Here is a 13,156-nt window from a genome sequence, read left to right as displayed (position 1 = left end):
AATTTACCCAACTGTATGACAACTGCTCAAGTGTCTGACTATCACAAAGTATAAGTAAACGTGCAGCCAGCATGTGATCTTCATGTTGATAACATCTAAACTGGCAGAGTTCAGTGTGAGGTAATTCAAGTTCACATGGCCATAACCTAGTAAAAGTTAGGCTTCCTAGTGTTACAACTACTGCAATTAATCTGTAAGCCAGATCTTTTCTCCTTCACCGAGCATATCGTAACGGACTTCCGCTACTTGTTACATCACTAGTAATATTTGTTACCCATAAAAAACAGACTCCAGCAATCAACAATATCACATGAAAATAATTAGATTGATATAGAGTGATGGTTCCAGTTCACTTCTTTACAGATAATAAGATTCTTATATATAAATTAGAGAGATTTCATAGATGAAAGTTGTAGGAAAGATATGCATTCATCTATTGAAAATATAGAGCTGGCTGGATCGCCTGTCACAAAGAAAATCAATAAAGACAAAAACACGCAGAGGTAACCTGGTTTTGTTTGCAGGTAATAATAAACTTGTTACTCACATGACAAAACAGTTCAGCCTGGATATCAACACTGACTAGATCCATGAACAATTGCAAATAAGTTTGAACCAAGTGAGGCGGATTAGCAAATCTTTACATCGCTGCTATGTACATATCCGCTGCAGCCTTAAAGATGGACAACTATTCAATCATTCTGCATTTCTAAGGCAAACATATATAATATTGACAATCCATAAACAGCAGACAGTGTTATCATGGTATTGGATGACATCTAATAAACCTATAGAATATTGATTGGATGGTAGCTCACCATATGATGTCTGGTTAAGCGATGCACTATGGATGAGTGAAAGCATTAACCGAGATAGTCAGGCAGCGCATGATGCTATGCGAGAATGAGTAGACAGCCAAAGGTGACAGCAGATAACCCAAACCTTGAATATAATGTAACCATACTAGCTTAAACCAAATAGCATTCTTAAGATGCACGTCTATGGTGGAAGAATTTCACCAGCGAGTCGAGATGCTCACTAGGAGCACTTGGTTTTGGTAAGTACTCCATAACGGTGTCCACATCCGTTTGTGAGAGGAAGGCGGGGTTCTCAGACGACCCCTCTTTCTCGCAGACAGCATCAGACTTCAACAATAGTGCCTTATAAAGAACCTCGACCAGCATGTCACTTCTCATTTTATTTGTCCTGCAAGATTAAAACAGATGAATGTAAACTACGTACAGAAGGTAACTGATTTAGCCTGTCCTATCATATCTGCTTGCACATATTCACTGTTGTGTGATAAACTACGCTTTCTACATAAGTACACAATACACACCACAATACACATAATACACTTTACAAATGTCTAAATAAAATAAGATCTAAAGACAAACTACTTTTTTTTGTTTTCCGAGTTTTAAGTTTTAGCTAACTAACAGATATCACCATAAAAGCCAACAGCTGATATACTGAATAGTAAGTTGATTGCTGATGCATATCTCTATGTTGTCATCTTGTATTGCTTCATAGAACAAAACAAGCAGGAGTCAAATGGAGAGCATAAAACAGATGCTTAATGACAAACCTTTAAGCTTGTGTAAAAAGAGATGCCAGTTGAAATTTTATGTACGCACAGCAGAATAAATATCTTTCCTAGCACACTCAACAAGATGTACACGCCAGCTGATTGGTGTAATTCGATAACCATTGTCGGAAAATTAATGTGCCATGTATGAATACAGCTCAGACTTTAGTATTTTTGGAATCTGCTTAGATGTAGCAGATTAACAACAGATAACTCCAGGTACTAGCAGGTTACAACAAAGCGTGTCAACTACAAGGGGAAAATCTATAAGAAAAACGGCCAACAGAAGTGCTTGAAAGTTTAAAATAAAATATGGCTTAAATCTTTTATGGACTTTCTTCGGGTTTGTATTAAGTCTATGTATATGAGCTAAGTATAACTTTATGCAACATTTTAAACAATTTTGAGCACATATTTGTACTGCCAATCCAAGCAGCAATGTTGCTGCTACAGTCAAGACATTAAACACAGCATCTAAAACCTTTGTGCTAATACATGGAAGAAATACATGTCTCTGTATTACTCATTCATTGCCAGATTTATGTACGGCATCATTTAGTATTGCAAATAAAACTTAAGGTTAATTTCATACTTACAGCAAAGTAACTACCAGGAACATAAAATTATTAGTCATCAGGTGACAACTAGTCAAGTACCTTTGATTCCTGAGTAATGATATAAGGGTGGTGACCAGCTGACCGGCGAACATCCCACACCAAACTTTGTCATTGGAGCAGTTGTTCACCAACACTTTTAACGCTGATAGAACTTTGAATGTCTCCTCAGGAAAACTAGAATGAGATGAAGCGCATACATAGGCTGGTCAGACTGCGCATAAAAGCACAGTAGAACATGACATGTTTCTAGCAAGCTTTGATGAGCGGATAACTCCTATAAGAATATAAATATGTTTTGACATTCAATCAAAATACTTAAGCGCAGATAAATTTACCTTTTGATGAAATACAAACAAATTATTCAAGGTTAATTTTATCTATAAACTTAGCAACCTTAAAATAATGCAATGAATGAGGTCACCATGTACACAAAATACTGCATAACCTGAAGCAGCATGTTAAGACAGCAATGACTAGCTAAAAGCAAAATATTGAACACAAGCTCTTTGAATAAATATAATTTTGGTCACAATATCTGATCATGAGAAAGTAATTTTAATCATGCGCTGCTTTGCCTGAAATTTGAGACTCTAAGCTAATTTGTTGCTGACGCCCCCTCAAATCAGCACAATGTCAGGAAACACAGGTAAGATGCTGACACCCCCTCAAATCAGCACAATGTCAGGAAACACAGATAAAAAAACCAAATAGCAAGCTTGCTACAGAGAGAGTTATGTGTACCTGAAGACAACATTGCTAAACCATCCAATAATATTGTACTTGACTAGCATTTGATGAGAAGAGGGTAGGGCAGCAGCTATTTCCACAATTCTTAGGATCTCAGTCTACAAAAGAAGAAAATATGAATGACCCGCATAGTGCCAACCAAATAGCTCGATAGTTCATTGCTGTTAGTTATTCAAGGTCCCTGGGTCTACCATCTGACTGGTAGGGGACATACAGTAGATGAAGGAGCAGACTATTTACTCAGCAGTTGACCTCTTACCATACTGTATTCTATTAAGATAGTACTTAATCGTTACAAACATTCAACTAATGTGTAAACAGTGAGAAAGTTAGTGTACATGAAGTATCTCTTATGTTAAACGCTACAAAACAAGCTTATCATCATAATCAGCCAGATTCTAAACCTAAATAAAGCTAGCTTTAACGCCCTGTTTCACAGGTTGCTCCAAAACATGCACCGAAGATTTAGTTTTCCAACATCTTGAAACTCATTTTTGAGACTGGCTGGAAGAACGGATTTCTTAATGAACTGAATACAGATTGCATTTTGTTATCTTCAGAGCAATCTCTTTATTGAGTATTCATTTTATATACAGATATTTATATACAGTCGAACATGGATAACTCGAACTTCACGGGACCGAACGAAAGTGTTCGAATTATCAGAGCGTTCAAGTTATCAGAGCACTGTCACAAGTCCATGTATTTACTTATTTATTAGTAGATACATGTACATATACAACTATAATATAAATCAAAAGCACAAATGGCTTGTTTCAAATTAAATGCTTCTAATGTAAAGTTTAAAACGTTTTTATCAAAAAGTATAGAGATTTTTCTATCACTTGAGATTGGTTTGTTGTTTGAGGTGATGTTATTGCCAGGACGTTTTTTAGATTGACATTGTGGCAAAACTTGATCGTTGTTGAAATGCTCAAAAGAAAAGACATCAGTACATATACAAACTATAATATAAATCAAAAGCGCAAATGGCTTGTTTCAAATTAAATGCTTCTAATGTAAAGTTTAAAACGTTTTTATCAAAAAGTATAGAGATTTTTTATCACTTGAGATTGGTTTGTTGTTTGAGGTGATGTTATTGCCAAGACGTTTTTTAGATTGACATTGTGGCAAAACTTGATCGTTGTTGAAATGCTCAAAAGAAAATACATCTTTTTCTTTTGAGCGTTTTACCCACGATCAATTTTGCCGATTTTTCTGGAAGTTTATGCAAAGATTACCTCACTTTGCCTTGCTTCCGAAGGGCGATCGCTAAGCGAATGTTTGGCATAAATCAAATTTCACCAAACCTTTAGAAAAGTCGTTGACAAAAATATTTTGCCGATGGTGGTAATAACGACGCTTATGAATTACGAAAAGTTGAGGTTTACCTCTATGGCTTGGAATAAAGTAATTTTCTAAAGCGATAACAACCGTTTCGGCAGCCGTCGGGGAAAAAACCGTTCGAGTTAACAGTGTTGAGTTCGAGTTATCTATAGCAATTTATCATTACGTGGGAACGGACCAAAGAAACCGTTCGAATTAACCATGTGTTCGAGCTATCCGTGGGCGAGTTATCCATGTTTCACTGTACATGTACATGTAAGATCAATATGATCAATGATAGTCCCATAACAGATATGCGAAGGTCATCAGTATCAACTGCAACAGCCCAAAATACATTTCAAGATCATTCTTTAGCAGATTTAAGCTTTTGAAAGCCACAGCTTCTGTCATTATTTCGTTCATTTCACGAAACCAAATTCTTCTTTTTGTAGTTGGCTGATTATTATCATCAATGCGTAACCTTTATTTCCTTGAGCAAATATATAAGGGTTGCACTCTCTTGACATTACAAATCATAGGACATCCAAAGTAGATCATGAGTATGTAAATGAAGCTACAATTTCCCGTATAATAAGAGCCATGGCCATCCGAAGCTCGCTTAAAGCATAAGAAAAAAGACTGCTTTCAACGGGATTTGAACACACAACTTGCAGCTTGTTAAACCAATCCATCGTCTTTTTTTACGTTATCAAGCCGTTTGCACATGCGCTCGGTCATGAAAAAGCTGCCATATTTGTAGAAAACGATCGTTTTTCTTTTATTCAATAGCATTTTTTCGTGTTGTTTTGATACTATAATATAACCATTGCAAACAAAAGCATTGTTTTCAAAAATTCCCTGCAAAAACTTCATGTTTGTAACGATAAAATTGTCTATAAAGATGGCTGACAACGATAAAATGACGTCACACAAAAAACGAAGGATACTCTATCACCTGTGCCAAACAACCACCTTACTACATTGTAGAATAATTGTGCAGTTAGTTATTACACCTGATGATCTCCCACATCACACTGGACTGTCAGTTATGATAATCCAAAACCTAACAAGGAAGTCGTAGCATGAGTGAGGCCAATTCCCTTAGGCTAGTCTATTTGTCAACACAATACGTCGTCTAGTAGCATCAGTGTGTATATGATCACAGCAAATCTCTACAATACGCATTCGACTACGGATTGGCTATGCATACCGTTGGAGAGTATAGCCATAGATAACGCAATGAACCTACCCTATCAGACTGCGAGCACATGCTGCTTTGACCGTAGGCAAGTATAATCTTGAATATATTTAACTTCTCATAGAGTCTACAGTCAGAATCCTCTCGCAGACCAGCGACCAAAAGATTCAAGATCCAAGACCTCTCCACTGTGAACTACAAACAGCTAATCAAAGATAGAATTGACAAATTGGCAATGTGGTTTACAGCTTATCAACTTCGACAGTCTGAGAGGAAGCCATTCAAGCTAGTGAATGAAATGATGAAGACAAAATGCCTCTCTTTTAGCAATAGTGTCTGATCAACAGCGATCAAAATGAAAAGTTTCAACTAATTGAGATGCTTTTCTCAAAGAATTTCTATCAAATCTCTTCTCTTTTTAAGTTAAAACTTGGTTAATACATTTGAGACTGTTCTAGAACATACCTGAGATGTTCCAAACCGATGTTAACAAAACAGGAAGTGTTAAGCAAGCGCTAAGGCACTCGTGCTCTCTGACAAGTGATGTTTGCTTCTAACTAGAAGCAAGCAATATCTTGTTCAGCCATCTACACCGTCCCAGCTGAGGCATTTAGTTAATCATACTTGTATCGTAGTCAACAACTGGCGAATTAGTTAAAAACTGCTAATCACATATTGAAGTTAAAATGGAATAAGAAAGTAGCCGTGAGGCAGCCTACCATCTGAGATGAACTATAGAAGAGCCTGAAGAACTCCGGCACCAGCTTCATTTCCATCTTTGGTTTAATAAGCAGATAGTTGTGGCACACTCTGTACATGTGCTCTTCTACGCATAAAAAGAACCAAGGCTATTCAGAAACAACACTATCCAAAGTTGGAAACAGAAGCGATACACGTACATACATCTTGTACGGAGGTAGGAAGAGCATTTGTAACAGAAGAACTGCGGTGAGAAATGAGGACATATTAGACAGAATGTATGGAAGACCTTGCAGCCTATGGTAAAGCAGAACCTTAAGACGCATGTAGGATACACATCTCTAATAATGTTATGGTATATAGATGTAACAGAAGTTGTAGACTGGTGGTGATGTTATGGTATATAGATGTAACAGAAGTTGTAGACTGGAGGTGATGTTATGGTATATAGATGTAACAGAAGTTGTAGACTGGAGGTGATGGCATACCTGGAGTTAGTTGCAGAGTTCTGGCTATAAAAACTGTAATGACAGGTGCAACTCGGGCATTTCGCTCAGAAATGCTCTCTTTTATCAGGTCCAAAGTGTACAGTCCCTATACAGCATAACGATAAAACTATATGGCAACTTTTGGTTTTGGTTTTTTGGTGACATTCACTTTCTATTAAAGCAAGCTTATACGGTAAGTCTAACTAAAACAATTATAAAAAGTGAAATAAAAATACAATTGCAGGTCTGCGTGTTTTTTTCATAAATGTAACAACCACCACGGAACGTTCAGATTTATGATTGAACAAAAAGTGAGTCAAAGCTTCTACAATAATAAACTATTATTTTAGAAATAGTATCAGACATGGTAGTCTACCATGTCTGATATTTCAAGTTTCTGGTGCTCTACTTATCACTACTAGTGCCGCTATGTTTTAGTCGCTTGCAGCTATTTTAGAGTAAGTTTAAAAATTAAAGTTAATGCGAAAGAGAGTTAATGATTAGCCTTACACTTACGGTCGCAGTAATACTAACATAATCTAAATGCTAAACCTAGAGCAAAATCTTATAAGCTTAATAGAAATAAGCAGCTATAAAGAATTAGACAAAAAGCCTTGCCTCCGACTGATACATCTATCTGCGTCCAAATTAGTACCAGATTATTTTGTAATATACATAAATTATGTTTGAAACATACAATATTATCCAAGCATATGAAATATTTCAAACTAAGTTTTAAACATCACATGTAATAGCTGGTGATCACTATCATGGCCAAGAATAGACAACTATATCGCGGTAATCACCTGAATAGTCTCACTAAAGACTGAGGATTCCATATGTTGTCTAAACTCGTATAGAATGAAGCGGGCTGCCGCTCGGACTTCCTCTGCATGACTACTTAGGGAGCAGAGAACATAGGTTATGACCCCGGTCTCTATTAGAAGCCTTATGTTAAGAGTGTTATCTATAAACAATACAGAGAGTGAGGTAATGCAATGTAAATGAGGTTATTTTGTTTGATGTCGCTTATATAAAAGAACACCTTGTATCAAGGCCTGACATTTCTATTGAGAAGGCCTACATATCATACATACTGCAACCTGAAGATGCACGCAGAGCAATTCAAATGATATACATACTGTTGTGTGATAGAGCATACGAACTATGAAAAGATGGGATGAAAACTTAAGCTATCTGTCTTGCTTCTGTAAAGCTAAATTGTGCCTACATAAGTTCAGGGCTATTATATGTGCTAAGCAGCAGTAATCTTACTATCAAAATTCACAATCAGGTGTAAGATATAACATATTACTAATCAGTTCCTCATCCGTCACGCAAGCTATGGCATGCTTCCCTAAAAGGTTACACCAAACCTATTTCAGAAAATAGAACATAACTCCATAAAATACAATGCGAATATCACTCTAGTAACTGAGCCTGCTGCCTCATGCGAAATACCTTCAAGGCACATATTTTTAACAATTGTGCACAAAAGCTTAACCTCCTGTGACTCATAATGTCTCATAGATAGCAAGAGAAGACAACTGACCGGGTCTCATGATGTAGGCGAACAATGGGAGTAAAAAGGCAGGGTCATACAGAGTTTCATCTGCACCGCTGCTATCGGAGTCAGTGCTGGTTAACTACAAGAGAAGCATTGCAGACACCGGCACGTAGTGAAATAAGACAATGTAAGGATCATATACAAGCAGTGTATGGTGTCTGTAAAGAAGACATCAACTCCTATCGTTCAGGTCAAAGGTCACCAATTGTAAACAAGGTGCATCTTTCCTGTAAGAACAGCGTCTGTCCGAAGCCATGCTAAGATTGTTTTAAAAAAACTGCCTCACACAGGAATTGAACTTGGTCCCCTTCATTTTACATACCGGAGGCTAATAACTACACTACTCGGCGGTCTTACAGCGTCACGGAATAATTGTGCGCATACTGATTACTCATGACAGTCTCTCACGGTACCAAGCGTACAAGTATTAAATAGATAAACAAGGTATAAAGGTGTGAGCAGAAGAGGTACATACACAGAGAAAAGGCAATGGCATCATCTTGTACGCACTGTTCACAAGGTTAAGGTTTATAGCGGAGAACAAAAAACAGGTAATGCGGCCAGTGATAGATTGCATCACCCATATTCTCAGTTATTGATTGAGCAGAGATTTCAGAAAAGCGTGTCACACGTCTCACAAATGTTGAGGTCATTAACTGTTACCATAGCAGCCATACACAGCTGGCAGGATACCCCTGGTTTTAGCCCTTGTTTTATGCACTGAAAGCTCATTCATTGCCAATATTCTTACTGGAATTACGAGCTCATATGAAGAGTTTTATCTTAGAACTGCTATAACTATAGTAAATGTGTGATCAGTGCATGAAAGTTACAAAGAATTGAAGCCCGATTCTAACAGCTACTAGTAACAGAATTACTTATATGAATATTTATTCTTACAATTGAGCATCATATCCCAGCCATAAATTCTACAGAATTTGTGTTCTTCAGATTGCTTGGAGTCATATAAATTTAAGAATATTTAAAATTAATTTTATTCTTATTTAACAATTGGAAATTTTGGTTGGAAGTGAAAATGTCTATTCGCTTTTTTCAATAACTAAAAATAAATTTACTTGTCAAATATAAGACGCTGAGTTGAGATTATAAGTGTCTCCATTGCGACGAGACAAGAAAGGAAATATTACATCATTATTTATCATGATTTTCAAAGAGCCTTCCCATTTCCTAGATTCCTTAGCAACTAGCAATATCCTTGAGAACAAACTACTTATAATACAAATTCATAAAAGCTTTGACTAGCTTTTTTTACCTACAATTTGGTCAAGAAAGCTATACTGACCATGCATACAGCCATAAACTATTTCTGCATGGTCACTAACGAACTTTAGATGTTTGTTAAGACTATTACAGATAAAAACATTGTCTGCGTTTCGGCCTTTTTGAAAATTTCTTTAAAAGTTGAAAAATATATTTGCAGTCAAATAATCACCATATTATTTACCTTCCACAAAGGCTAATTTAATGCTTATAAACATGCTAGCGTAGTTATGGCAACGCAGGCTTAAATCTTTAGCAGTAACAACACACGTTAACCACTCTGACAAAATTATGCTTACATAGAAACTTTAGTTCAAATGAGCTCAATAATGAAGCCATGCTCTATTAACAGAGTTCAGTAGCTTGCGTATTCAAGTTTTAATGATTAAATATACGCCTTCTAGACTAACTGACCTGATGAGAAAGAGGCCGGCTAAGGGGCAAGTTATATGCAGATTTACAGAGCAACTCCGGATCCAAGCACTCAAGTACAGCCTCTACACTAGGTTGTGCGATGAGTGTACTTGAGAGACTCTCTTTAACCGAGTAGTAACTGACACCTGCAGAACCCCACAAGTATGGCCTGCAACAACCAAATATTGACAAGAGTTAATTTATCATTGACCTGTAGCTTTTACTCTTGAAAATAGCTGTGTAAACATTTTCATCACAAAATGCTGATGATTTATAGAGGACAATTAGTAGAGGCCACGCTTTCATAGCGATAATTTATGCATCATTTAGGAACGTCAGTGTGCACCCATAGTATGTCTACGATGCACATTGGCTAGGTATTTAGTATGTGTGCATAGCCATGTTTTAAAATAAAAATAAAGACTGCTCATGAAACTGCTTCGTGCACTTGGAATGCCATATATAAATGTATCCAAACAGCATTATTTTAATAACACAACTCCACAGCTCTAACGCACTCGAGTGAGGCCACAGCTCTAACTTAGTTAAGTGAGACCGCAACTCCAGCTTAAATATACTCAAATGAGACCACAACTTCACATGTTAAAGTGATACTGCAACTCTCCAGTTCTAGCAGACTCAAGCGAGACTACAACTCCACAGTTGTGGTCTAAAAAGTTAAAGTGAGACCACAACTCCAGTTTTAACATATTAAAGTGATATTACAACTCCACAGTTCTAACATAGTCAATTAAGATGGCAACTCCGCAGCTCCAACACACTCAAGTAAGACCGCAACTCCCAAGTCCCAACGTACTCATTTGAGATTGCAAGTATAGGATTGACTACTAGCTAGAATATCCATGTATATATAACGCATGTATGTAGGGGTCCAAATGTTACTATTGTACAATATCTTGGTAGCTTGTACATAAATGTTATGGTGTTAGTGGCATGTAATATAGTATTAGCTTAGGCTATCTTCATCATTGGAAACTTGAGCGATTAGTCCTAAAAAGCTCAAGACAGGTGTGCCTACCTCAGCGTTGCAGTACAGATAAAATATTCTATAGCGGAACTATCCGACAGAGAGTGACCGCCATACCTATAGCTGATGGTAGACACACCAGACTTCTCATAGAGATACATGAGATGGAGCAACTTTCGGTCATTAGACGCGAGAGTAGCTCGATATCCACCGAGTAACAGAGGGTACTGATCAGCGTGACAGACAGAGGGTGACATCTTGACAAGCATCAACATCAGGGACAGCAACTCTCCTGCAGATGAGAAAGAGGTTTGAAAAGCTTACTTTTAGGAAGCGTGACTAAAAAGGAGATAACGCAACTCCAGAACTTGCTGCAATGACATGTAATATAAAGCTTCCGTAAAAGATGTCAAGATAAAACATAAGATTTGTGTAAGCAATGCTAATAAACTAATGATCAATGCATACCTTTGGGAACAGAGAGGGCTAATGATCAATGCATACCTTTGGCTACAGAGAGGGCTGATGAATCATTTCCACTCATTATTAGTGGAACAAACTTGCTGTGGTTTGTTAAGAGGATGAAGAGGTCACTAGAAGGCAGATCTGTGTTGCTGCCATCTTCATTATATTTGAGGCTGCCGAGTACCCTCACCAGCCTCAACCAATCAGCACACTCGAAGTTTTTTCTGGTGAAAAATACAACAAAATGGTGACTTACTATGATAATACATAAAAACACAAAAGTCATAGTATAAGATATGGTAATACATCTTATAGCAGCAAATTCATTACGATATCACATATGACAACATATGTGATATCATAATGAACACCAGCAAACTAACGACTAACAGAAAACTTGAGTTTCATTATTAATTCTCAAATCTCAGACAGAATAATTTGTAAAGGAAAATTTGCAAAGGACTTGAAAACAGTTATATAATTTTTATAATTTAATGCTATATTCACCCTGAATGTTTATTAATTAGTTTTTAAAACCGTTTTTAAAGGACATAATAAAGCATAAAGATTTTACTAGAGCAGACGGCATATGTACCACAGAATTAAATTCAAGGGTTTTGTAATGCATTGTTTGATTGAAATGCTCCTTTGAACAATGAAATCAAATGATTCAAATGAGCAATACACCGAATGACTGTCTTACTGAATTTAGTCAATTTAATTTTGGCAATAATTGAATTGAATATTTCCTCTGGTTACTGCAAAGCTACTACAAGCATCCTAGCCTGTCTTCACAAACTGTTGTTTTCGCGGAGTTGTACCCCCGTCGAGCAACACAACAACTTGTCACAAGACGTACTGCACCTGATACATAATGCACTTATAGGAAGTTGTTCTCTTCCGTCTATGCGGTTTGGTTGAGATGTTAAGTCGGTCGCTCCATTGGTAATCATAATGGATTTCGCGCAAAAATTTATTTAGAGAAAAATAAGATGACAAAGTTTATCCAGCGACCGGTCTCTGCCGTAAACGTTAGTAGAACTTGAGAACTTAGGCAACAACAACGACTAAACATGTCGTTATTTGTGTGCTCAGTCAGTTTTATTTCTATTTTTGTATCAGTTAGTTTTATTTGTTCTTATGGATTTTATTTTCAATTTATTTTATTCCCAAGTTCTACTAAAGTTTACAACAGAGACTGGTCTTGGGTTAAACGTTTTAATTATTTAACGTTTAACCAAAGATTAAACGTTAAAACCAATTAACGTTTATATTGAGACTTATTTTTTTCTACATTTTTGCGCGAAATCTATTATGATTACCAATGGAGCGACCGCCATAACATCGCAGCTAAGCAGCATAGACGGAAGAGGACAACTCCCTTTCGGTGCAACTGATGCATCAGGTGCAGTACGTCTTGTGACAAGCTGTTGTGTTGCTCGCTCGACGGGGGACAACTCCTCAAAAACAACAGTTTGTCAAGACAGGCTACAAGCATCCCCAATTATTTATTAGCCTTATCAGTTTGTCTATCATTTACAAAATGGAATGTCAAGTATATGTTGTTGAACAAAATACACTTAACAAATGTAGATCCTTTTTTGGACAGTGTCCAATAAATTTTTTCACTCACTACCTACAAATTGTGTCAATGTATAATAATTTAACAGTTGTCCGGGTTATGCTGAAACTACACTTTGGATTTGGTTCTCGTGGCCTGCAGTTTGCTCATTGGCGCATTTACAAGATGGAAAACCCACTCCAACATTAGCAGCATG

General features: G+C 36.8%; 1 protein-coding gene across 1 annotated transcript in view; it reads right to left on the bottom strand.

Annotated features, from left to right (window-relative positions):
- Positions 1–368: 368 nt before the first annotated feature.
- Positions 369–13,156, bottom strand: part of LOC137393533 (nucleolar pre-ribosomal-associated protein 1-like) — a 45,601-nt gene continuing 32,813 nt past the window's right edge. Inside the window, exons 23-33 of the mRNA XM_068080119.1 lie at positions 11,418–11,602; positions 11,031–11,205; positions 9,926–10,064; positions 8,216–8,309; positions 7,470–7,630; positions 6,664–6,769; positions 6,196–6,302; positions 5,528–5,671; positions 2,947–3,050; positions 2,245–2,379; positions 369–1,206 (exon numbers count right to left, since the gene is read on the bottom strand). Coding sequence (XP_067936220.1) covers positions 987–1,206; positions 2,245–2,379; positions 2,947–3,050; positions 5,528–5,671; positions 6,196–6,302; positions 6,664–6,769; positions 7,470–7,630; positions 8,216–8,309; positions 9,926–10,064; positions 11,031–11,205; positions 11,418–11,602 — 1,570 coding nt within the window. The 3' untranslated portion in view covers positions 369–986. The remainder of the gene's footprint in view (positions 1,207–2,244; positions 2,380–2,946; positions 3,051–5,527; positions 5,672–6,195; positions 6,303–6,663; positions 6,770–7,469; positions 7,631–8,215; positions 8,310–9,925; positions 10,065–11,030; positions 11,206–11,417; positions 11,603–13,156) is intronic.

This window comes from Watersipora subatra, chromosome 4 (assembly GCF_963576615.1).
Source record: "Watersipora subatra chromosome 4, tzWatSuba1.1, whole genome shotgun sequence".
NCBI lineage: Eukaryota > Metazoa > Bryozoa > Gymnolaemata > Cheilostomatida > Watersiporidae > Watersipora > Watersipora subatra.
Note: the sequence above shows the minus strand (reverse complement) of the source record. Positions and strands in the feature narration are given on the sequence as shown.